This window comes from Acomys russatus, chromosome 11, assembly GCF_903995435.1.
Source record: "Acomys russatus chromosome 11, mAcoRus1.1, whole genome shotgun sequence".
NCBI lineage: Eukaryota > Metazoa > Chordata > Mammalia > Rodentia > Muridae > Acomys > Acomys russatus.
Genome location: NC_067147.1, coordinates 23,524,837 through 23,552,181, shown reverse-complemented (window position 1 = coordinate 23,552,181; position 27,345 = coordinate 23,524,837). Strand labels below are relative to the sequence as shown.

General features: G+C 38.9%; 1 protein-coding gene across 2 annotated transcripts in view; it reads left to right on the top strand.

Annotated features, from left to right (window-relative positions):
• The first annotated feature begins 14,650 nt into the window (after window positions 1-14,650).
• The window catches only part of Adgrb3 (adhesion G protein-coupled receptor B3), a 707,858-nt gene continuing 695,163 nt past the window's right edge, over window positions 14,651-27,345 (top strand). The window contains exons 1-2 of one of the 2 annotated variants that reach the window (XM_051153002.1): window positions 14,651-15,353; window positions 18,090-18,861. In XM_051153002.1, coding sequence (XP_051008959.1) covers window positions 18,105-18,861 — 757 coding nt within the window. In that variant the 5' untranslated portion in view covers window positions 14,651-15,353; window positions 18,090-18,104. The remainder of the gene's footprint in view (window positions 15,354-18,089; window positions 18,862-27,345) is intronic. The other variant, XM_051153001.1, reaches the window with a different exon arrangement.

The window sequence follows — 27,345 nt, the reverse complement described above, 5'->3', positions numbered from 1 at the left end:
AATACTGTTTGAAATACTGTCTTGACTAAGGATCATTTGTTATAACTAATTGGTGCCTTTATTAAGTAGATAGTGTATGGAAGGCTTGTGTTGGCTTATCGTTAATTGTAGCAGAAATAAGGTATGTTGTTAACTAACATGTTACATGAAATGTACTAAACATGGGGGTTGCATTAAAATTTTTTTTTTACATCATGATAACTTTACAGAGCAGGTAAAATGATCATCTCTAATTTGTATTTAAAGTAGCTAAGTGTCTCTGATGAAATATGGCAGGCAGCTAATGTCATAGCAAGTACAGAAGCTCTGCATTGTTCACCCATTTTTACTGATGACAGACCTGAAACTCAAGAAAGCTAAGGAATTTAAGTAAGTACTACTAATTCAAATTAAATCCAGTATTCTGATCACAAAGTTTACTCCATTAGCCAATTCAATAGGCAAAATAGGATTACCAATATCAATACTAATGCTCCTATCAATCTTATAATAGAATTCTGAAGTAATAATTAATTAATTAACTATACCAGGCACCAAAACACTTCTCAGAGAATACATAAACTTAGAAATAACATTCTGAGCAATTTTGAGACAAAGCTTCAAAGTAGAGTTACAAAGAATCTTTAAAAATCCTATAATTTTGTATTCATTGTTAGTGGAGAGGGAGGACACTTAGAGAAACATGGAAAAGGGGGGTGTCTTTTGGGGAGAGGGTTGTGACTGTCTTGTAGATTAGCTGGTTTGTGACACAATCACTTCTGGGCATGAAACTGGCATCCTAAAAGCATTCCCACCAAGATTTTAGGAGAATCCTGACATTCTGTCTCCTTAGTCCCTATTCACTTACGTAGCCAAGATATCAAACCTCCAACTAGCTTCCTTGACAAATTCCTTTAACATTGTGACTCAGTCTCACCAGTAAGAATTTGTTCATTTATATATTTCATGAGCATATGTTAGTTTTTAGTTCCCCTTTAATGTTATCCAACATGTCCATCTTTGATATAAGTCCATAGCTGAGCAAACTAATAAAAAGATCAAGGTCTCAGTCCATAAAGCATTAGCCTTGTTAGTATAAAAACTTCAGTGCATTAATCAGAACCTGTGTTAAAATAAAGATAGTCACCACATGATGCAGTGTACTTGAATCCCATTGCTGTGGAGACCGAGACAGGCAGGACTCACTGACAAGCCATCCTTATGTCCTCGGTAAACTGCAGGACAATGAGAGAACATGTCTCAAAACACAAGGTAGACAGAACCCGAGGGACAACATCCTTTATAACCCTTTGTCTTCTACATATATGCAGACACATGTGCATGTGCACAAGCACACAGGAGCGTGCATACACCAAAGACCAAAGTAAAACATCTGCATAAAAATATCTGCAGTGTATTTTTCCATATGTGAAATTTAATTAGGAAGTGTACATGTATATGACATGAAAGCAAAAAGGAAACTATTTGAGAGCAGAAAAGGGTTCAGTGGGGGAAGACTAAGCAGAGAGAGTAGAGGGTAACGGGGAGTATGAACAAAGAACAGTGATATACAGTGAGGTCCACTAAATTGTACGCTTATTTTAAATGGTCATGTTTTTAAAAGAAAGTAAAAAGTGTCAAAGTGACAAAAACATGACATAAGATTTTATTAAAACCTTCAGGTTGGTTTTTTTTTTTTTTTTTTTTTTTTTAATCTTAAGCCTGTTTCCATTTCAACAGAGATGAGTGAAGTACCAAATGTTGTGAAACTCCACTAGATTGTTGATGTGAGTCTGACACCCTATTCACATGTCAAACTCTGTTATTATTATGGAACAGGGGATCTAAGCCTAAAATCCCCCATTGAATTTTGATGGAATTTTCCAATCTTGTGAGCTCCTTGAACATTGATGTAAGAATCTGATATTGTTGCAAAATACTTAGAGACTGAGAAATGCAATAACTTGCCACACAGCATAATACTTCAACACAGTACACATACTACCCCTCAAAAGACTCAGGGAGCATTGAATAAGGTGGAGGCAGAATTATTTTAAGATCTATAAGTCAGAAGGATCAGAGTAATGTCTTCTGGACATGATGAGGCCACTGCGTCCCTGACCTCACGGTACAAGTGAGTTGACAGCAGAACACCTGGACAAGGTCAATAGGGTCAACATTCTAACACAGCACAGAGATGGGCCAGGGGCAGATAATGAGGCCGCATCTGTAACTGAGGATCTGTTGGTGGTTGGTTTCTGGGGCAAGAAGGACAGTTTTTCAAGTCTGTGGAGCCTTGTAGCTTGACCATACTCCAGTGGTTGGCCTAACACACACGAGTATATTAGCAACATAATCAAGTCGTTTAAAAAGACAAAAGAAAAGCACATGCCATTGAGAATGGATCAGAGCATGAGACTGAATTAGGGGCAGTTAGAAGCAAGTGGGAAAGGAAAATGTGATCAAACTACACTATGTGAAAGCCTCAAATAATTGATAAAAATATTATATTTTAAAAGTCCCCATGGGTTCTTCTTCTCTTTTTTTGCATTAAAGTAATTGATACACTTAACAGTTTGTAGGAAATGAGAGTGTTGGTTGTTGTATTAGATTCATCCCGTACACCTAGTAATTGCTTGCAAAGAACATAACAATTTTGAAACTCCCCAAAATGACCCTCAAACACCACTAAATACATTTTTATAAAACTTTAATACATGGTATCAGCTAGAGCTTAACCTTAAATTTTAATTCATGCAAACTAAGTTTTTAATGCATATTACAATCTGCCATTTACTGCAAGCACAGAATGGAAACTTAATTTCCCAATTACCTGTACCTTATAATGGAAGCGCTCAATTACCCTGACAAGTTCTACTCTTTGAGTGGCTTTCAGAGACTATAGGCAGTTTAGCATTACCTGGAGATCCTCATCTTAGAATAAAATGTTACAGACAGTGCTTCTTTCAATAAAATTCTTAATTCAAAAATAAAAATATAATGCAATTTACTTTATTAGCTTACATCTTAAATCTATTTTTGTAAAACTTTTAAGAATTAAAATCATTACTATTAAATCACCAAATACATAAGGTGAGACTCACAGCTGGTCAACGTGCTGAGAATAAGGAACTGTGGGTGTGCAGTCCTTACGTGGACCATCTATATGGTGCTATAGGGAAGACGGGGAGGAGGTGGAAAGAATGTAAGAGTTGAAGGATGGAGAGACCCGCTGTGAAACCCCACCCTAGGACATGCAAGATATAGTATTATGAACTCACAGCAGCTGTACTTATCTACATAAGACTTGCAAAATATCAAGCAAGCAAAAATTCTAGCCTGGATGAGGAAACTCCATCCTAAGGAGGTCCTGGCAATTGATAGCTGCTAAGGGAGGAAGATTCTCTTCTCTCTGGGAGTATGGCTACTGGTATGTCTGTGTCCTAGTGGATGGTCCCAGACAGTGCCTATATGTGCAGCACTAAATGTAGTTGGTGAGTTACTAGAAAGAGAGAGAGAGAGAGAGAGAGAGAGAGAGAGAGAGAGAGAGAGAGAGAGAGAGAGAGAATAGGAGGAAAAAGTGGAGGAGGGAAGAGGAGGAAGAGAGGTGAACATATGTGGGAAGTTCAGGGGTAATTGAAGGTGGGTCAATGTTTTTTATATTAGGTTTTTGTGTTTGCATGATCAAGACCAAGCATTTTACCAGCGGAGAGTCCCCCCCTTTTGAGATGCATTCTCAATTATCACAATCTGGTTATGAAATCACTGTGTGGTCAAGGATGACCTTTTAATTCCAATGATTCTGCATCTTCTTCCACTGTTCACATGCTATGATGCCCAATTGATATGGAGGTAGGAATCAAACTCAGGGCTTTCTGAATGCCAGGAAAAATAGCCCATGGCCCTGACTCTTTTACTTATTTTTGACTCACAGAAAATTGCTTTATCATTAATAACCTAAGCATTAATATGCTATATGAGTCTTTTACTTGCCAAATGGAGTCTCCACTTCACAATACTGTTAACTGAATATGCTCTGAAGCATACAGAAATTCATTCACATGTTGATATGGAAGGAATCAATAAAGGTGACCATAGGCTTTTAACAGAAATTCCAAAGTTGCCTGAGATTTAATTGCCAAAAGCAAAGATTAATTTACTCAACAAACTCTTCGATGAATTATAAGTGTTAAATTCTGCCATAGGGCTAGTGAGATGGTTCACACCTAGGAGTGCTTACTACGCAAGCCTCATGACCTGACTTTGATCTCCTGATCCCATGACGGAAGAAGAAAACAGACTACTGATAGCTGTCTTCTGACATCCTCATGTGTGCTATGCTACACAAATGCACACGCATGCCCAGTCACTTCCACAATTAATCAGTAAAAATGTTTAAAAGTTAATGCTTTTCATGGTATTCAATTTCGGATGCATATGAAGAGTATAAAACAATTTGTCCTTCAAAAGTATTGCAATTTCTAATAGAGCAATTTATTAATTAATACTTAATGTAAGGAAATACATATTTGTAAAGGAATTATATGTAAATTATTGTCAATTAAAACAAAGGCAATAGGAAATTTGTAACACTCAGCACAATGGCTAGACAAAAATTAAAGATATTAAAAGTTTAAAATAAGGCCAGAGAAAGAAGGATTAAATGAAAACAAAAAATTTCAAATTAGAAGCACAAAAAGTTTAGAAAATATTCTGTTTCCATGGCACAGAAGGCTTCATGATAAGAGTAGGAGGACATAAATAATTCTTACCTAAATTCCTCCTTGAATCAACAAAGGGATAATATTTTAATCTTAAACATATGGACCAAGCGTGGTTGAATGAAATGATAATCAATAAATCAAGGAAAGAATAAATATTCTTCTTATTTATACCATGATTATCCTAAAATCTGTCTTGGTGTATTAAATTGTATCAAGTAGGAACAGATAAAATGTTCAGATACCAATTCTGAATTTATTAAACTATAATTTAAATAAGTATTTCCTTTACAACTGATATAACACCTATCATCTCATAGTATCCCACTTATTTTAGAAATTTTTAGATTATTAAAGTAAGTTTTACAAGAACATTTTATGTCTTCCTACTTGATACAATTTTATACACCAAGACAGATATTAGGATAAACATAAAGAAAAGCTATAAATTATAATTAAAGAATTGAAGGATGACTAGGGATATGGTTCCATTATAAAATGCATACGCCAAACCCAAGTACTACCAAAATAAAGTTGAAGATGTGTGAGGTCAATTGTCTGGTGGTTGGGAGTGCACAAGTATACAGCACTGTCTAAGGATGCTCTGTTACATGTGTCCTCAATCGGAAAGGGCTGTTGCACAGTACAGTATCCAGCCAATTAAGTATTATTATACTTTGGTGAACATTGCTACATTATTTATTATAATCATGGGCATTGAATTCATGGAGTGCACATTAGCTATCTAATGATGCATAGCAGATAACCCCCAATATAGCAATTATAAACAAATTTTGGGTTTCTTAAGTTTTTTTTGTAGGTCAGAAATCCAGGATCATCTTTGCTGGGTGGCTTAGCTCAAAGTTTCCTGTGTAGCTACAACCTAGATGTTAGCCTGGTGGTGGCTATCTCAAGACATATCTCAGGACTCCTTCTGAGCTACTCAGAGGGTCGTATCATAATAAACTTAGATATACTTCTCCACAGGATTTCTGGGTAGCATGCTAACCGGTGTAGCTGAGAAGCAACCTACAGGAAAGAACTTCCCAAGTTAGCAAACCGTTACTTATACGCTTTAAGTTTGCAAAGGGCATCCCGTTATCATTGTCATAACATAGCTGCCAGAAGCAGCTTTCTGGTTTTATCCCACACTCCTGGGATTATACTCTAAGTAAAAATTGATCTGAATGGGAGAAGAATAGAAACAGAATTTTTCTATGCAGGAGTAGATGAGAAAAAGAAGTGGTTAAGCTTGAAAGAGTCTGACGTTTTTGGAAACTGTGGTAAAACAGACAGACATTTCCAAGATTTGAGTGGAACAGTTGCAATTATTATCTAGCCCAGAAATTTGCCACGTTTTTCTCTTCTAGATTCCATTTATTTGCAGTAATTACGTTTTAAATTTACTATAATTTATTCAGATTACATCCTGATTGTTATCCCCTTGCTTGTATCTTCCCATTTCCACCCTCCCTCTCTATTCTGCCATATTACCCTCCCCTAGACCTCTGCCTGAAGGGGACCTCCTACCCCACCATATGAGCACAGCCTATCAGTTGTAAACCTAGACTCCCTGTTCAGATCTAGCCAATGAACAGCTCATTCTTCATGATTGTGGGGAGAGCAGGGACTACCTCTGACATGAACTCTGGTGCCCCTGATTTGATTGTTTCCCCTTGGTGGGGGGGGGGCTAGTGGCATACAGAGGATGGGGGAGCAGGCTGTCCTGATAGATTCCATTTTTAAAGGTGCTGATATGTAGCCATGTTCTCCAAATTAAAACATCCTGTTCTGGAAGGAGGTGGGAGGTTCATGGAACTGAAGTCAACTAGGGGTTCAGGAATCTCTGAAAGGGCAAGATCCTTATTTGTATTTCTTCATTTCCTTCTCTTACCTTACTGCTCAGAGGAAGACTTCTTGTACTGTGTTTAATAAGAATAGAGGGCTGAAGAGATGGCTCAGTGGTTAAGAACACTGCCTGCTCTTCCAAAGGACCCGAGTTCAATTCCCAGCAGCCACATGGCAGCTCACCCCTGTCTATAACTCCAAGATCTGACATTCTCACACCAACACACATAAATTAAAATTAAATAAAAAATATTAAAAAAAATAAGAATAGAGAACATAGACACCCTTCACTTATTCCTGGATAAGTGGAAATACTGAGAGATTTTGTTACTTAGTATAATATTTCCTATAGCTTTGACATGCAGCCTTCATGGTGTAGAAATTTGATCTCTGTATTACTAGTCTCTGCAAGGCTTTTTTTCATGAACTGATGTTTGATTTTTGTCTGCCTTGCTACATTTATTGATATAGTAAGTGAATATTTTTAATTTTCAATATTTCTTCTTGAATTTGGTTTGCAAGAACTTTGAAGACATTTGCCTCTATGTTAATCAGAGGTATTAACCTATCATTTTATTGTTTTTTAATTATATAAAAAAAAGTAAACTTTCATGCATAGATTATTTCCAGGTCCTCTCGTTTCCTCATCTACCCAACTGCATGACTTTTCTTTCTTCCTCTTTGTTTAGAAAACAAAAAGGCAAAGAACAACAACACCAGTTTGAAACAGAGAGGGGGAGGGGGAGGGGGAGAGGGAGACAGGGAGACAGGGAGAGACAAAACCCATAAAACTCAAGATCAAAAACTTTAAAATTTAAGCAAAAGACCAGTAAGACAAAACACACACACACACACACACACACACACACACACACACACAAATAAAATACCCAAATAAAGCAATGAAAAAAAATTCTACCAAAATAACTTTGAAATCTGTCTTAGTTAGGGTTACTATTGCTGTGATGAAACACCATGACCAAAAGCAAGTTGGGGAGGAAAGAGTTTATTTGGCTTACACTTCCACATTGCTGTTTATCACTGAAGGAAATCAGGACAGGAACTCAAACAAGGCAGGAACCTGGAGGCAAGAACTGATGCAGAGGCCATGGAGATATGCTGCTTAGTGACTTGCTTCACATGGCTTTCTCAGCTTGCATTCTTATAGAACTTAGGACCATCAGCCCAGGGATGGCCCCACCTACTGTGGCCTAGGCTCTCTCCCATTGATCATTAACTGAGAAAATGCCTTAAAGCTGGATCTTACGGAGGCATTTCCTCAAGTGAGGCTCCTTTCTATTTCCATAATTCTAGCTTGCTAATGTCAAGTTGACACACAAAACCAGCTAGTACAAAGTTGTTTTATGGTGGCCATCTTGGCAATCAATTGGTGGGTGTGGGGCCTCGCTGAAGTGTAGTTAATATACCCAGTGTGACTTTATTGGAAAAATAAAAACTCCTTTCATTTAAAAAACAGATATCAATTTCAGATAGTCTCTTGGTTAGGAATGGGAGCCCACATTTTCTTCCCCTGTCAGCAGTGGAGCCATAGCTGGCTTGAAATTGCTCAGGCCTGTGCCCACTGCCACAGTCACTGTTAGAGCAGCTATGCATCTTTGCTGTTGTAATGGACAGATACTGCTTTCTTGGAGCCATCCATCTCCAGCCCTTATTTGCCTCCTTTTCAGCATATCTCTTTGAACTCTCAGTTGAGGGGTTTAAGGAAGACATTCCATTTAGGACTGAGTGTGTCATAACCTCCCACTTTAGGGTCTTTGGGTTAGCTCTCAAGTACTGTGCTAGGAACCTTCTTTGTTGATGGCTGAGCAAGACACTGATCTGAGTCACAGCCCGGTGTGGCCATTCTGTTTGTTTGTTGTGTTTGTTAGCTTGTGGTCCACAAGGCTAGACTTAGTGGAGACTTTTATTTGTGTTTTGTTTGTTAGCTTTGATACCAGAGTAATACTGGTAACGAAGACCAGCATGTAGAAACACAGGGAAATGTGTTCATCTCCTGTGTTGATGTAAACTCATTGAGCAACTGTGGAGGTCAACTTGGTGAAATCTAAAAATTAAATGACAACAAACAACAAAAACCAGTAAAACAACACCCCACATACATCTCCCATACATTAATAATTTCTGGGTACTTACCTAAAAGACTCAAGTCACCATGTTATCACAGAGATTATTGCACTTTAATGTTTATCTACAGTACTATTCACAACAGTGCTATTCAGAATAGCAAAACTGGGGGACCAACTGTGGTGTCCAATAACTAACGAGTACATTAGGAAAATATTTTATTCATGCACAGTGATAAATCTTAGTAACTTTTGCCATTTGTAGGAAAATGGATGCAACTGGAAAAAATCATATTAGGTGAATTAAAACCATTTCAGAAAGAGAAACATATAAAATCATGTATGGTATGGGTCATGAGAGTAGAAGTAAACTGTTTAGAGAGACAAGTGTTACAAAGAGGAGTGTGGAAACAGGAAGGCTAGGGTACTCTTCCAATGAAGGGCATGCTCAATTTACATTTTATACTCACACAAAAACTTAGAATATGAAAAATTACTGTTTACACTTTTTAAAGTTTATCCTGTGTGTATGTGTCTGTGACTGCTTGTGAGCATGGGCATACAGGCACAAATCATGGTGCATATGGGGAGATTTAAGGATGACTTTTGGGAGACAGTTTTCTTTTTCTACTATGAGAACTCTGGGGATGAAATTCTGTCATCAGATTTGAGTGACAAGTGTTTTACCGGCTGAGTCATCTTCCTCGTCCTAAAGGATATGTTCATATTAAAAGTTACAATGTATTATTATAAGAGACTATAAACAGACACTTTGATTGTTTCAGAATGTTTTATTTATTGAAAACACATTTTTATTATTGTTGTTGTTATACATATATGTTAAATATAAACTAAGCTGTATTTCCTTTCACGGTGTTGTACTTATTGTTGTCTCTAGACAAACAAACTTAAAGTCTAGATTACTACCAATATTATTCATCTCTTATTTCTTGACTGTAATAACCTGTGTGATTCTTGAGTGTGATTCAATAACTTTTATTCCATAATTTATTTCGAGAAAGAAAGAAATTTACAGATTGACAAGAGCCCTCCTCCTGCCCATGAAAGCAGTAAGCAGTTTCAGGAGAGAGGGCACTTCTGCTGGAGATCCCTGAAGATTCAGTACTGAGTCAGACAATGAGCTTCCTTGAGACATGGGCTTTTAGGTAAAGGAGCTGTTTTTGAGTTGCTACTGCTCTTGTAAGTCACCTCTCCCTCAATTCACCCTAGTAAAACACATTGGTCCACAACGCTAGACTTAGTGGAGACTTTCATTTGGTCTGTCATTGGTGCCTTATCTGGAGAGAACATCTAATTGTTCACCTCTCAGCAGGAAAACCTGAACAACAGACACATTTCTTCACTTAGAAAAAATAGCAACTACTCATCCATTCCCTTTCCTATGAAAAAAGACTAGAGAAGCCACAGCTTCATGTTCATAACCAGGAAATAAGTAATGTTAACTTCCAGGTTAAAATAAAATGCCTGTAATGGTGGCACACGCCTTTAATCCCAGCACTTGGGAGGCAGAGGCAGGTGAATCACTATGAGTTCGAGGCCAGCCTGGTTAGCCAAGGCTAAACAGAGAAACCCTGTCTCAAAAAACAAAGCAAAACAAAACAAAAAACAGAATAGAATAAAATATCTCACTTCTAGTGAAATGAATTTGCATAGATGAAATATTATGCCATAATTACAATAAATATATAACAAAGAAAACAAAAATAAAACAAAAACAAAATAGTAACTGATAGAATTTTGGGATAAGTTCATATTTTGCTGAAAACTTTTATTCAGAGCTCTAAAAAGTTCGTTTTGTTTGTTTTTGTTTTTACCTTTTATGTGCACTGCTGTTTTAGTCTGCATTCATGTCTGTGCAAAGTTGGTGAATGCTCTGGAACTGGAGTCATGGACAATTGTGAGCTGCTATATGGGTGCTGGGAGTTGAAAGCAAGTCCTCTGGAAAAGCAGTCAGTGTTCTTAACCACGGAGGCATCTCTCCACGCCCTAGTCTAAGCTTCTACAGTCCATGTTTTTCAAGTTCCGCAATATATCTATGTGACAACACACGTGTTCCTGGAATGCAATGAGTGAAACTATAGAACTTCACAGGCAATAACTACCAATGAGCTGACCTTCTTACTCATGTCATTATCCTTGGAAACACTAATAAAGTTGAAAAATGATACTAGGGCCAATCCAACTCTGGTTGTCCCTACACTGGATGAGGCTTGACTAACCTAGACAGAACTCTCCTGTGCATCTCCTACCTCCCATTACTTTCCACTGCTTTGGCCTGTGCTTTCTCTTCAAGGCTGGCTAAGAGGAAAATGACCAATACTCAGCTTGGTTACTGAGATACTATGTTATTTAAGAAAAATAACTTAAGAAAAACAATTTAAGAGGAGGAGAGGGGGAGTTTGTCTGTTTGGGATGAATATATTAATTTTAGCATAACAATGTAATGTTTGAAGATTTTATTATTATATGATTATTTAAATGTTTGGTAATTTAGGTAAATAAGAACATGGTTAGATTTTTATATCTCTGGAGATACTAGACAATAGGAAGGAAACAGTGGAAGAGACGGTAGAGGAGGAGAATTTATTTCCAAATCTTGTGTGCACATCCGCAGAGAAAGTAATTACTTGGGAAAAAAAGCATGGAAAGAACAGAGAATAAGCTACATACAATATATATGTTTCAAAACTTTTAGTAATAATGAGAATGTGGCAATTATATTATATGAGGAAGGGCAAGGGAAAGCTTTTTGTAAAATTGTGGCTGGAGAGATGGCTCAGAGGTTAAGAGCACTAAGTGCTCCTGTGAAGCACCCATGTTTGGTTGCCAGCATTCACTTGGCAACTGACAGACATCTATAATTCCAGTTAGACAGGGTCCAACACCTCTTCTGACCTCTGAGGACTCTGCGTGCACATGGTCTACAGACATACATGCGAATACATATGCACATAAAACAAACAACTTTAAAACAGTTTAAATGCATTAAAGGTGTTCTAGAAGTGTCTTACTATTTGATGACGTATATACAGATGACACAATCATAAGCAGTACTCTAGGAGAATGGCGTTATTGTCAAATGCAGAACGTTTAAAGTTAGGTGAAAAAGTAAATTTAAAAATACTATACATAGAAACACTTTTTGCAGTGGTCTTAATGAGACAGATAAATTATAGGTGATATATTGTGAAGATGTTGAATCTTGGATACCCTGGCCAATTTGAGTAATGGCAATGCCATAATAAAGTATTAGTCTAGATTTGGGTATGTTAAAACTTATTTCCCATTATTCCTTTTGAAAGTCAATAAGGATATGGATAAAATCTAGTTGTACAATTAATTTGATAGTTTTTTTGTTTAAAATAAGCTACTTGCCATAGATAAACAATTTAATATAACCCTCCAAACATGATCAAAAGAAATACTTGTGTATGTGTGTGTGTGCGTGTAGATTAGGAAATAATGTATGCATATATAAACATATATAATAGGTACATTGTGAAATATGAAATATATAAGGAATATACACAAGGACAAATGACTTAGATGGTAAGAGCTGGTAACTATCATCTGAAGACTCAGAGCTCATGGTGTACACTATTTTTTGTTGTTGTTGTTGAGTCAATGACAGCAAAGCTTTCCCACGGAACTCCATGCAGGCACAGAACAAAGTAATGCCTTCTTGAGTTGGCTTTGGCTTACCTCGTTGTCAGGGACCAGAGACCAGATTCTCCTTATATGGTTTCTCCTGTTATTCTTGATTGTGACCCCCTACCCCCCAGAGGAAGTCAGATGAGCCCCGGGTTACTGTAGCCATGTCTTGCTTGGCATATTTATCATCTACAAATCATCTGCTATAAATATACCCCAGCAGGATCATCATCAGGCCAGCTCAGTAGCCTGAAATTTATGAAGGTTATGGGCAACAGTGTGAAGGGTGAAGCGCTTTCTTTATTAAGAGTGGCTTTCCTTTCTAACCCAGCCCTGGGTCCCACTTGAATTAAAAACGATCCTGGGAAAGAGTGCCTCTTTCCATTTAGGATTAAGCCTTTTTAAATTGTCCCCCTAGGCTGTTTTTCTTACTCCACAGTGCTATGACTTTAGGGATTCACAGTGCTAAATGATAATGTGAGAACTACTGTGTGAGAATTATAACTAACCCTACATTATTTTATCTCTTTATTTACAACCCACGCGAAGTATTTTCTTATTCTCCATTTTTATTGCACGTTTATTAAGATTTTTTTCCTCCAGGTAAAAAAAATAACTGGTTGACCCAAATGTCTTGCAAAATTGTGACCATATATCTGAAAGTTAAAATGAGTGAAACATTCTCCTTTTTTGTACCGCAGAATAGTCTTTCTTTTTATAACACAATGTGCTCACTATACTCACTATGATTTGGATTTTGGATTTGACATATAAGACCCATTTTCTTTTCAAATTCCCTTAAATGAATAAAAGCATTGTAATGAGCCAGAAATGACACAAAACCAAAATGCCACCCAGGCTGCTTTCCCTGGTGATCTGTTCCTGGGAACATAGCTGAAGCCTGCTGGAGAGTGATTAACTGTTTCCCTAACAGGTTGTTCCTTCCATTCTTCTCCTAAAAGAGAAAGCCTTGAAGAGGGTCGTTCTATTAATATGTATTAAGATGTAAAGAGCCATCGAGCCAATTTTAATATTTCAAACAATTCTGGTGCACAAAAGATCATCAGCACCTTCCTGGTTTCTTGATAGCCCTCCTTTGAAAATCGTGTTCTTGGCTATGCAATTGCCCCAGGGGAGAGGAACAAGAAGAGGAATAAAAAATGCAAATGAGAGAGTAGAGCAAATGATGGAAAATTGCTTCATTCAACTTCACCTGCCGCTCAGGCAACTCACCCTTAGGAAGACTCTCTGCTCTGAGCAAACGCATTTCCCATTATTATGCCTCCTCACATCGCACCAGTAGGCTATTCAAACACTTGTTTTGCAAAACACCAACCTAGGCTACTAGTAAAGACATAACGAGCAGGCGAACGACCAGTTGTTGCTGCACGTAAAGCCAATCAGATACTTCTTCAGACAGCTGTCTGTACAAGAGGCGAAATAAACAATAAGTAAATAAAAAGGTTGAGGCGTGTAGAGATTTATTCTTTTTCTCCCTCTCAATGGACAGCAAAGGTAGTTTTTCCTCATTTCTTCCCATCACTTACCCAAACTTGCTACGAGGGGAGACTTGACAAGGCATAAATGCATTAAGGCGAAAGAATCAAAAGTTTAGAACCCGCACTATTGTCCCATCTCCAGGCAGACAGCAGTGCAGATCGCCTGACCTCGGTAGCCCGCCCAGTGGTCCTGGCAAAGGTTCTTTGGAGCCAGAACAAATAAGATGTTAATTGCAGCCTGGCTCTGATTAAAAAAAAAAAAAAAAAAAAAAGACAAAACAAAACAAAAAACCCAACAACTATATAGTTCCAGCATCCATTCGGAGGCAAGAAGCAGTGGGAGCTGAGATTTAGCCCCTCAGCTGCAAACTGGATCAATCCTAAATCCCGGTACTGAAATGACAGCCCTCCCGCTGCTTCAGGCGGGGACTGAACGGCAGAAAAAGATCTCTCATCGAGTCCAGCGTTTACTTCCTACCCCTCCGAGTCGCCTTCCTGTCTCCGAGCCCCCCTGCCTCTCCTCCTGGGGACTTTTCTCCAACAGTTGGTGGCTACTAGTCCCAGCGGTGGAAAATGAGGATGCGAAAACCTCCCAGACGCAGAAAAGACCGGGTTCCAGACGAGCTCTTGTTTGAGTAGCGGGGCGCGGGGCTCTGCAGCTCCCTCCCGCCTCGCTCCCGCGCCCGCCCGCCGGGGACGCCAGACTCCAACCCCAGCGCAGCGCTTCGCCGGGGGCGCGCGTACCCACGAGCACGCGCGCTGGGGGGGGGGGTGCTGCCTGGCGGCGTGTGCGCGCCCGCGCGGAGGAACGCGCGGGTTCCCCTTCGCGCGCAGCCCCGGGGAGAGCGAGCGCCGCGCGCCGGCGCGCACGCCGGACACACAGCTTTACTATATCGCGCCCTCGCGCGCCTCCCTCCTCGCCGGGCATTCAAACAGCTTTCCGACGTCGCCAGCCTAGGATTTTCACCCCCGGTTCCTCAGCCGCGGCTCGTCCATCAGTACCTGGCAGGGAGGAGGGTCAGGGAGGAGGGTGCACCAAGCAACCGGTTCCAGTTCCAGCCTCGCCACCAGTCGAGAGCACTCCTGCCACCAGCCCGCCGCCCAGCCCGCCGCCTCAGCAGCCACCGCCGGCCACTTCTCAGTGCTTTCTTGGCTTCTTGGCCAATCCGTTTGTTGGGGGGGTGGGTTTGGGAAAACACATCAGCGCTCTTATCCACTTCCATTTTTCTGTTTGTTGTTTCTGTCGAGTGTCCCTTCAGGGGGCCTCTCCCCGCCTCTCCTTTGAAGGCTTCATTCACTTGGATAAGGCACAAGCCTCTGGCTACTGGGTACCACCACCCCCACCCCCTTTTAGTTTTCTTTTTTCTTTTGGTTTCTTGTATGCATGCATTTTTCCCCCAATAATAAATCTTGATATGTGAAGCTGAGCCGGGGGAAAAATGGGCAACGGTGATTGGGACCGAAGGGGAGTCTCTCCGTCACTGTTGTTGGGACGCGTGCCTGTGCTGGTGTCTTAGACCAAGAGCCTCCCGGAGCTTTCGGAGTGGAAGGTAAGGAAACAAGCCTAGGGGTCACCTCTGTCTTCTGGGGGGGTCGCCCCGTAGAGGCTTGGGCTCAGTTTTGGGTGAAGGAAGTCAAGGCTGTTGCTGGCGGGTGGAGAGGTTCTGAGCTTACTTAACCGCCGCAGTTGAAAAGTTAAGACAAGTCTCATTTTGAAAAGGTGTGCTGGATAGGAAGGAATAGGGAGAGAGACCCAGAAAATCTAGCAACTCCAGCGTGATTGAGGTAATTTTAGCGGGGGCGGGAGGGGGGGTACGTTAAAAGGAAGTTAGACTAGAGTAGAAATGGGTCTTCTATGGGGGGAAAAATCAGTGGAGTGATGGCGCCGTCTATGTTCGGCTAAACTAAAGTGTCACCCAGAGATCAGTTTTGAGAATAGCTAAACTCAGTGCTGGTTTGCCTCTCAGCAAGAGCCAAATAAATAAATAAATAAGTACAACATCCTGGAGACCTCGGTGACCATCCCTTAGCCAAGCCCTGGCCCATTATTTTCCTTAGACAGATGTACAGTTGTTTGAACAGGCCCTGCATTGAGGGTGGGGGTGGGAGCAAAGGCAGTTCAACGATTCATATTTATCATTATTTAAAAACAAACAAACAAGACTTCATACACCAAGGATAATTAAAATTAAGAGCGTTACATGAAGGGCGCCTGCTCAAGAGATATGTGAAATCAGCTATTTGCCATTTTTTCTAATCACTGATAAGCACAATATTGCAGACATTCACTGTCACATAAATGGAAGCAGAAATACAGATTTTATAAGGAAAAGAAATACGACCTCCTTTTGAGTTCCTGATTATAAAATGAAGCCCCCTTTCGTGGTTGGAATTCCTAATTTAGACACTTACTGTCACATTGGCTTTCAACGCCTACACTCTATCCTGAAGAACACTGCGCAGACCTGCATTGCCTGCAAAGTGCTGCGCACACACACACACACACACACACACACACACACACGAGAGAGAGAGAGAGAGAGAGAGAGAGAGAGAGAGAGAGAGAGAGAGAGAGAGAGAGAGAGAGAGAGAGAGAGAGAGAGAGAGAGAGAGAGATATTATTTCCAGGTTAAAAAAACCCCCACATATTTTAACCTCTAAAAGATCATTGCCTTTTTTCCCCTAACTGGAAAAGGCATTACTCATTGAGCTGTGTGTTTGAAAGAGAAAATGCTGTTCTGATAGTCATATCAGCTCTGGGGTTATTTTAAACTGCTCCTATGTAGGGATTTACAGTCGGTGCTGTTTGGCCTCTGTCAAGACATAGTATTTGAATTACAATCCTTAAAACACAGATCTGTTCAGGGACTTGGTCACTGGATTGGGAGTGCATGCGTTGGTGGGTTATGCAATCGCAAAGAAGAGGGTTTTGTGCTTTGGTTCAAAGAGGACCAGACAGAGAAAGCATGAGAACTCTTAACTGTCTATATGTCTGTCTGTCTGTCTCTGCTTATTGAATGGTGGAAGAGACATCAGCCCAAAGCCTTTTAAAATAAACTTGACCATCACTTTTATCAGCTTAAAGGCTGAATAACAACAACAACAAAAAAGCACTGTCATTTATTCTGAGAAACAACTTCCTAAACGTTAGCGCTGAAAAATATTCAAGTTGTTTTTGGACAACAACTTATAGAGGCAAATATAATCAAGGATGCTTTGGTTGTACAAGGCCACGACAAAAATAAATGAAAAGGAAGAGCTCTGGAGCACTTGTTTGAAAGGCATAAATTCAGTAATTGAAATCAACTAGAGGAAGAAAGGAGGCTAATATTTTTCATCTTCCATATGTAAATCCTAATTTATAAGGGATAACTCTAGCTAAACTACCATAATAAAAAAAAAAGAGCGAGGCAAGCTCAGTTACTGCAGTTCTGGGATTTTTTTCCCTCTGACATCGCCTTTGGACACATATACTAATACAGTGATCCACTTTATGCATCCCAGGAGGGCATGTCATATGAAATGTCTGCCTCAAATCTTGTACTCAGTGGTGATGCTGAACACCAAGTCTTTCCTGTACATCTCCTCATGTGTGCCCTTTCCTAGGTAACGGCTTTAACATTATATGAATCCCCACGAATGCCCATGTTTTTGCACAGGAATTTCTCATCAGTTCCTATGGTGGCCCCTGCAAAGGCAAGTAGGGGCATTTGGGAGACGATATTCCATCTGGCACAAATGATCATTTGTGCTTGCAAAGCTGTGGCCATAATTTATCATGATTACTTTTCACATTTAAGAGAAAAGAAATAATGTGATGACATCTGCTTCCAGATTATCAGATTAGATTTTGTGTGATGGTGTTTACTGCAGGCAGAAGACTGAGGGAGAGGAAAGGTTGTGTAGCTTGAGTCAGTAGCTTAGCAATTAATATGTAGGCTATTGCTATTCCAAAAACCTGTTTTCCCACTTCACTTGATAGACTGATAATGGATGTGCAGGAAATCCTCGTGGATGAATTAGGACATAACTATTAATAATCTATTAAATGTTATTTTTAAATTGAATGTTGAGACTTTGTCCATAAGCAGTTACCACGTGAGGGCGCTGTTCACACAGCAACTGATAGTTTCCTAGCATTATAAAATAAAAATCACCTGCCCTTCGTTTAAAAAGGGCTTTTTACTGAATTCTTGAAAACAGCTGGCTGCAATATTGGAAGGGTTTTGTTTTTTCAATGCCTGTGGTCTCCTGCTTGCATTTCACTTCCATTGCCATTTTTACAGGCCCAATGACATAGGATGAAGGCTGTTCGTAACCTGCTGATTTATATATTTTCCACCTATCTCCTGGTTATGTTTGGATTTAATGCTGCCCAAGACTTCTGGTGTTCAACTTTGGTGAAGGGAGTCATTTATGGATCCTATTCTGTAAGTGAAATGTTTCCCAAAAACTTTACAAACTGCACTTGGACACTGGAAAATCCAGATCCAACCAAATACAGCATTTACCTGAAATTTTCCAAAAAGGACCTTAGCTGCTCTAACTTTTCTCTTCTGGCTTATCAGTTTGATCATTTTTCCCATGAAAAAATAAAGGATCTTTTGAGAAAGAACCATTCTATAATGCAACTTTGCAGTTCCAAGAATGCTTTTGTTTTTCTACAATATGATAAAAATTTTATTCAGATACGCCGAGTATTTCCAAGTGATTTTCCAGGATTACAGAAAAAGGGCGAAGAAGATCAGAAATCTTTTTTTGAGTTTTTGGTCTTGAACAAGGTGAGCCCAAGCCAGTTTGGTTGCCATGTCTTGTGCTCTTGGCTGGAGAGCTGCTTAAAATCAGAAAATGGGAGAACAGAGTCCTGTGGAATCATGTACACAAAGTGCACCTGCCCTCAGCATTTGGGAGATTGGGGGATTGATGAGCAGTCCCTTGTGTTGTTGAATAACGTCGTGCTGCCCCTGAACGAGCAGACGGAGGGCTGCCTGACCCAGGAGCTGCAAACTACTCAAGTCTGCAATCTGACCAGAGAGGCTAGAAGACCACCCAAAGAAGGTAAGTGCATATAGAAAGGGGGAAACTGGTGTTAGGGGGTGGGGGAGGCTTTGCAATCCTTGCTTCTTTATTCTGTCAACTTTGAATTGATTTGATTTGTGGTCTTCACTGATGTAGGGCTCTTAAGCTAGTGTTCGCATTCAGGACCTTAGAGACAAGCTGGGGAGATGGGCAGCTTAGCGAAGTGCTACAGAAAGATGGGTTGAATGTTCAAGAGGAGAGAGATACAGAAAGGAGAAGTGAGTTGTGTTGGGGGTTGGTAAGGCAGAAAAAAAAAATGTGTGCTTGTATTCAGGCTGCAGCCCAGGAAATCTACACAGGCTTCAAATGTGAAAAGAATATGCAGGCTTCTTTCTGATCAAGTCCAGCAAATTCCCTCTTCCTTTCCTTTCACCTGTGCCTTATCCTCTTTTCCTCTTTCTGGCTTGAGAAACCATTCACCAGAAAGCCTGCATGGACTCAGAGATGACCTGTCTCTGAAGTCAAGTGGGACCAGTTTCACCAAGGTCCTTGTTTTGTGTAGAGTATCTTGCACAATAAATCCATATGCACAGTCTTTGGCCTGTCAAGAGAAACACATTGGAAGCCAGAATTCCCTAGGTGTCTGCCTCTGAAGTCACCAGCACCCCAGCAGAAGGGTGGGGGTGGTGGAAATTAAAGGACATATAGATTCTATAAGACCTGAGTTCCATGTTGCAAGTCTTGCTACTTTCTTTTCCTTATTGATATATGCAGACAGAGGGAGAGGGAGAGGGAGAGGGAGAGGGAGGGAGGGAGGGAGGGAGAGAGAGACAGACAGAGAGAGAGAGAGAGAGAGAGAGAGAGAGAGAGAGAGAGAGAGAGAGAGAGAGAGAGAGACTCAGAAATGGTGGGGGAAACAGTGGAACGGAAATGCGGACGAAGAATCCCAAGTATTAGAGTGACTTCTAGCTTTCAGCCATCCTTAGAGGGGGAGCTAGAAGGAGATTTGAGATTGTGGATTATTTTTAATAATGCAAGAAAGCATGGCATATTTTGAGAAAACGACTTTTGCGCTTGGGAGGTTAATAGCTGTGCTCCATTTGTTAGAGGACAGAGCTGGTGCATATTCTTTCTTGTCCCCCCAGCTCTCTGACCAGAGAGTGTGTTGATTTCTTATGCAGGAAATGTTTTCTGATCACCACAAAGATCCCAGTCTGTGAAAAGGGACAGCCAAGCTCCAGTCCCCCTTTCCTCTCCCTCCCCCAACAGAAGTTGTCTTTGTGGCCAATATAAAATTGACACGTTGTTGGAGAATTTTCTTTAATGGTAGCCAAGGCTTTGTAGGAAAGTAGAGCCAGCAAGAGGAAGGGGGGAGGGATGCTTAGAGGAGCCTCGACAGCTTAATGCTGTTTCTCTGCTGGCTGCAATTTGGGGGATGGGAATTATGGAAGAGCAATGGCAAAAGGGGAAAAATGTTAGAAAATAAGTGCAGGCCAACAGCAACCAGAGAGGAGTGGAAATCTTTTCAGATTTCCACAGGTCAGTGTTTCCGTTAGAGCCCTGACTGAAGAAAACAAAGTAGTTTTAAATTACGGGAGTTCTTTTTCTCTAGTAAAAATCCCAGAGAAGCACTTACAACTGCAGGGATGGTATTTAACACCATTTAAAACTCATTAGTGTCCCCTAGAATAAGAACTACAGTACACACACAAACTGATGCCACAAGCTGCCTAAGAAAATGTTACCATCAGAAGCTAAGCTTTGCTCGTCCTCTTGTCATTTGAAGGAGAATTATAAATATAATTTTTCCGTGGTGGTCAAACTTGATCCCCGATCAGATTGAATGTGGAGAATTAGTCTAGTTTTGCAGCCTGTTTTCAAATGGAAGTAACAGAAGAAAAGTTGTGAGCTCATTATGCATGCTTTTCAGGGATGTTGCTGGTTGCAAGCATGGGCTGTGTAGAAGCTGCAGGAGATTCACATTTGATTTGCAGATGAGTGGGTTGTATTTGTAAAGCATGTGGAAAAAAAACATATTTTATGTTGTTAATCCTGTAAAAATGAGGAGGAAATACTTGCATAGGCAAATATATGCTCATCTTGTATTTTATAATGTTATGGGAGATGAACTACCAAGTTTATATCAGGCATCATATTTAGGCTGTATGAATAAAATAGCACAGCTATATTTTTTGTAGTCTGAATTTGTGCTTTTTGATTGTCTAGGTGCCTGGAGTTAGAAATGTGAGGGATTTTAGTTCCTTCTGATAGGTTTTAGTTGATGCAGTCACAAGTCATTCTTATAAAATATGTGTGAAAGATTACCTTATCTCATTCAAAGAGGGCCTTTTTGTTTAAAATGCATTGTAGAAAAAGAATGTGGAAATTTAGACCCTTGATTTTGTACCATTTATGCAAAGTATATTAAGTCTTAGGTAATATGAGAAAATATTATGTAGAGAATGATTTATTTAATAACATTTTAAATAAACAATATAACAACACCTAGATATTAAGGCTAATCATTACATACAGAATTGCTACTTATATCCAATTTATGGTTTCCTCATTTCATGCAATAACTTGCGATTCTTGTTTATAATATGGGCTTTTAAAATTTTCACCTACATGTATATTATTTATGATCATATTTTCTATGGAATAATATTCACCTCTGCTGAAGTTGTTAAAAACTCAATACAAGATTATCCTCTGGAACAGTTTTGGACTTCCTGTTCATTCATTGTGTATGTAGTGATGAAGATCTGTCTTGAGCATATCTACCTGAGTTATATCATAGACTTGGGAATGACTTGTCAGCAGTTGCCTCAAACTTAGTAGACACGACTCAAGCTTGCTTTGTGTGGTACTGATGTTCATGACAAAATGTGCCCAATGTTGCCTATCCCAAGGTAGCCTACTGTGTTTACAGGAACCAAGTTAGCACTGAGGAAAGAGTAGACTCTCTACAGTGGGTTTCTACTCTAAAAGCTGATTTGTACTAAAATGTTATTCATCAACATGCAGAAATTATTACTCTTTCTAAGGACACTAGCCATTATAAACTAAAGCACACAGCAAGTTCCTGTACTAGAGTTCTATCTCGTCTGAGAACATTAAGAATCTTATTTAATGTCATATTGGACAGAGTGGAGGGTCGCACCTGCTTACAGAATATTGCCTTATCATTCACCCTGATTATTTCTTTTTTTTTAAATCATGAAAATTAATTTTAAAAAGGGACACTTCCTAAAAACAGTGATTTGACAATTTAGACAATATTTGGTTTTTAAAACTATATATCATGAACATACATAGATATATTTTATATATTTATGTATAAAATACTTTATAGACATTTATAAAATATATGTTAAATAAATAAATTATAAACTATATAATTTAAACTATATAATCATAATTATATAGATTATATAAATATAAATAAAATATAGTCTTGTTACATATATGGATATATATTTAATAAAACTTAACATTGGCACTCAGCTATTTTCAGCTAGAATTCTGGGAATAGACAGTTCTTGGCAAAATCATTTTCACAAATATGCTTTATTACCAAATATGACTCAGGACTATAGAGTTAGAATTTGGTGTGAGATCTTATGACAGTTTAAACTGATAATATTAAAACAATTTGGAAAGAATTCCAGAGCAGAATGTCCAAGTCATATAAGAACTCTTAAAGGAAGCTTTGTTTGCCGCTAACATCAATGGCTCTACTTATGTGGAGGGAAATGGGATCCCTGTATAGATTCCAGGAAATCTGTACACACTTACTCATTTGTCTTTCAAGTTTGGCTATGCGAATCCTGAATATTCTAGCTCCCAAGGGAAGAATCACTGTGTGACTGTGTAAACTCTAGCTTGTGTGTGTGTGTGTGTGTGTGTGTGTGTGTGTGTGTGTAGTCTTGAGGGATTTTCATCTCTGTCATTCTAAGTCTTTCTTCTCTTGCCCTATTTGCCCTTATTTTACTTACTGACTCACCTGTCATCTTCCCTCTTATCCCTTTGTGAATAATTGCTACCAATGCACCTTCTTCATCTCAAGATAAAGTGCATCCATATTTGTTTGAGAAAACACCCTGAGGTTTGTCCTGTTCTTTGCTGTTTCCTACAGCCCTTTGTAAGCACTGTAGTTTTGCTCTAACACTTGACCACAACGTAGTGTGATTTTTCCAATTTATATTTCCTTCTCCTTCTTTGCCAGATTTTGTGTTGAGTTTAAAAGTCCTGGATTTAAAATTGTTAGCCTGATCTTAACAGAATTTCAGTGACTACAGCTGAAATAAATGTTCAGAGATCAAAACAACGACGTTCTAAAAAGGAAACATATTGATGTATTGATTGCAGCCAAAAGATTATTGATGAATCACGTTGGGAAAGCAGTCACCTTTTAATCTTCTGGGAGAAGATAAATTCCATTCACAACATTTCCAATTCCATTAATGGATTGCTGATGTTAGAGACTGGTCTCCAGTGTGTTCTAATAACACATTGAAAAGAACAAGAAGAATGCAGGCATTTATTATTATTTCATATTTATTTGTAAGTATGAATGACAAGCATAACTTCTTAAATATAACCATCTAGAACAGTGGTTCTTGGTCACAACACCTTTGGGGATCAAATGACTCCTTACCAGGGACCACCAAAGCCTATCAGAAAACACTGATATGATTCGTAAGAGTAGCAAATTATAGCTATAAAGTAGCAACAAAAGTAGTTTTATGTTTGTTTGTGGTAATCCTAACATGAGGAACTGTGTTAAAGCATCACATCATTAGAAAGGTGGAAAAACATTGGTCTAGAAAATGACAATAAGGTTGGTACATTTTTCTGCTCACATCTCTGTGTTTCTCTTCTGCCTCTTGCATGACCTGTGTAGTCAGAACATTTCCTATGTCTTCCCTTAAAGAGTGAGCTCATGCAGAAAACCACATTCACCTGTGTTATTAACTCTCAGTTAGGAACTATACACACTGTTAATGGCAGAATATGGCCAAAAATGAAGGCCTAGTCAAACAAAATGCTGAAATTATTCCTTTTTCAATTTTAGAAATATATTAGTTTAGGAAATACTTTGCATAGGCAGTGTTTATGAAAGAAAACTCTTGCAATGCGGTTTTGTAAGCCATTGCTTCTTAAGAGTAAAAGACTTGAAAATTAAGGGAAGTGTGCCTGTTCGTCATACATGCATGGCTGAGGCAGGCAGCATGTAGGTCTTTGTGACTGTTGTGGATAATATACTAAAATTATGGTTCCTCAAAAATGAGGAAGGAATTTTACTTCATTAACAGTTATATTGTTAGTCACTTTGTGACATAGCTGTCTTGTGAAATACAGTTTCCTTTACAGTTAGCCTGGTCTACATTGCCTATAAAACTCAATTTACTCTTGAGTCAAGAATTAGTGTATTTAAAAAAAAAATAAAGAAAAAACAACCGTTTTTCTGGGTTAAGGAGGTAGATCAGTCACTAAAATGTTTGCCACATAAAACCTGAGTTCAATCCCCAGAAGCCTAGTAGGCACACACACACATGCACATGTACACACACACACACACACACACACACACACACACACACACACACACACACGTATACATGCACACAGTTTTCTGCTTTTCTTTTTTAAAGTAGCATATTCTGGGCTTTCAGTTTATGAATCCAAAAGATCATGAAGCTATCTTTTGTTCTTTCATTTGACATAAAATGATTTTGTTTCTTTGATTTGCAACTGTTGGTACTGCTTATTGCTCAAGATACAAGAAAAATTATATTGAATATAAGAGTGAGAAATGAGATTAATGGTTAGATAGTTTAGCTTTCATCAGTCTCTATGAAAACTTCTTAATTTAGTTTACTAATGTTCTCATTTAATATAGCAGTTATATTTTCATTATTTAATACCAGAAAAACATTAAAACTCTCTAGTTGTATCACTTCATTGAAGTGAAAGCAGTAGTGTGGTTTGTTCGGACCCGAGTCCATAGAAAGGCTCAGCCACCTTTGACAAGTAACTAAGCCTGAGTCGTTAATAAGCTGGGAATTATACTTGTGATAAAAGAGTTGTATTCGATGAGATCGCACCTATTAATACTTAGCATATTTCTCAAGCTGTGTTAGAACATTAATTAGTGTTAGTATTTTTCCTCTCTCTCAAACTTCTCCATTTGGTGGCTTAGTTTTCCTGTTATTTTTTTGTTGTTGTTAAAACTCACTAAGTTCAGGGATTTATAGATTCTTATAAAGTTTCTTCTAATGTGATAAACAATATTTTTATAATTGTGCACTGTAGTGTAGACATGATAATTTAAGCTCAAGATAAGTTAATACTCAGTGTTAAACTGAATATGTCAAGTAGTCAATAGGTTTTGTTATTGTTGCTGCCTTTTGTTTTTTAAATTTCCATTGAAAAGGCTAAACTTGCCCTTTGTTTCTTCCTGATGGACAAGAGAGTATAAACAAGGCAGAGGGATACTACCTAAAACTACCAGCAGGCTGAAGCTGGAACATCAGCAGCCATCTTGCTCCCACACTTGTCTCTTTCTCTCTGTCTCTCTGTCTGTCTCTGTCTCTCTGTCTCTCTCTCTGTCTCTGTCTCTGTCTCTCTCTCTCTGTGTGTGTGTGTGAGTGTGTGTGTGTGTGTGTGTGTATAAAAGAGTAATACCACTGGTTTAGAAACATTGTTTTTTCAGCAAATTTATTGATTTCCAAGTATTTACTTCAAGATCAGGAGGATACCAAGTTCTCAGAGTGTGGTATGCGAAATTCTGTAGTGAATGTATTTCTGCAGACAAACCAAAGAAACAAACCAAAGTAAAGCAAAACCAAGCCAAATCAAAGAATTAAATTGGAAATTTGGAAATTTAAAGGTTTTTGTTATTTCTATGTGAACACGCTTGAGATATGAATAAACCAAAACAGAATTCTAACAAATGCCGTGAACTGTCATGTGTAATGCAGAGCAAGGGTAGTTGCACTCCATTTTGATGAGTGATCCATCAGCAAGCATGGAAGTCTTAGACACTTTGCATCATGAGTGGAATACTTTTTCCCTGAGACACCTTTCCATTAAGGTTTAACACACACTGATGGCAGAACTGCTCTTTACAGCTGCTGTAGTTTTAGTTATTGAAGCGTTATCTCTTGTATAACATCAGTGTATGCTTTTCTATTTATCTGGTTGCTTATACTATCTTTTCCATTTTTATTGTTATACATTCATTTAAAATATTCTTTTTTAAACAACTGGGGTTTCTGAAATCCATAAAAATCTGTTCCCCCCAAATAACCATAGGGAATTGATAATATTTTAGATTGTGATATAATTGTTTGAACTTGTCTATTAATTTAGGGCATTTAATAAAGGACCATTAAGCCGTGAGTTTGTGTACATTTTGAGTTAGATAACGAAAAAGCAGCAGTTTTGGCTTTCTAAATTGATGGAGGCATGACTAATACTTCAAATAGATCAATCTAGTGGTGCGTGACTCATCTCAGCCTGGAAAGCCGTCCTTTGGATGTCTTTGCGTATAGGCAAGCAAGCTATTTAAGTTAAACTGTTTCCAAGTATTTTAATCTTTGCTGCATTATACGAAATGAAGATTATATTTGGATGTTTGCCTTGCAAAGGAGTTCTCTTCAAATGCCAAAGGATTCTTTTCAAATCTGCTGTAAATCATTTGGAAGAATAGTGGGGCTTTGTTGGTATTTCTTTCACTCAAATGTGACCAGTTTTAATAGGACAGTGAGCCCCTCCCCTCAGCTTCTTACATATTCGGATATCAGTACGAAAACAATGAGGGTTGTTTTAGTATTGATCTGAAGATTCTGAAATGCTCTTAAAGCAGGATTATAAAATGTTGTCTGTATAATTCTGTTGAGCTAACCTTTAAAATGTGGTCCAAAAAGTCTACCATCAGAGAGTAAGCCAGCTACCTAGTTATTAAAGATTACTCATTCATCTTCATTTAATAAAGAAAGTTCACCAAATAACAAATGCATAGGAATCAGTTGACTAAATAGCAGTTCTTTTCCTAGGTCATAACTGTTTTCTATGAACACCTTCCCACCCCCCACTCCCGCCCCACATAGCACAAACTAAACAAACTAAAGTCATGGGGGAAGAAGAAATCTCAACCAAGGAATTTTTCAATCAGGTTGGGCTCTGGGCATGCTGTAGGGTATTTTCTTGGTTGTGTGAGGGCCCCACCACCCTGACCAATACCAAACCCTGAACACGCAGCCCCATGGGAGTAAGAAAGCAAGCTGAAAGCAGCAAGGCAGTTGGCAATGTTCCTTGAGGTTCAGCTTCCTGCCTGAAGTCCTGCCTTGACTTCCCTCAGTGATGAACTATTTTCCTGAAAGCGTTTGATGAAACACACCCTTTTCCTCCCCGAAGTTGTTTGCTGTCAGTATCTTATTGCAGCAGTACAGAAAGCGATGTCAATCAATGTTACTTAGTATTGTGACAGTGTTATTTGACATTGTCATCAAACAG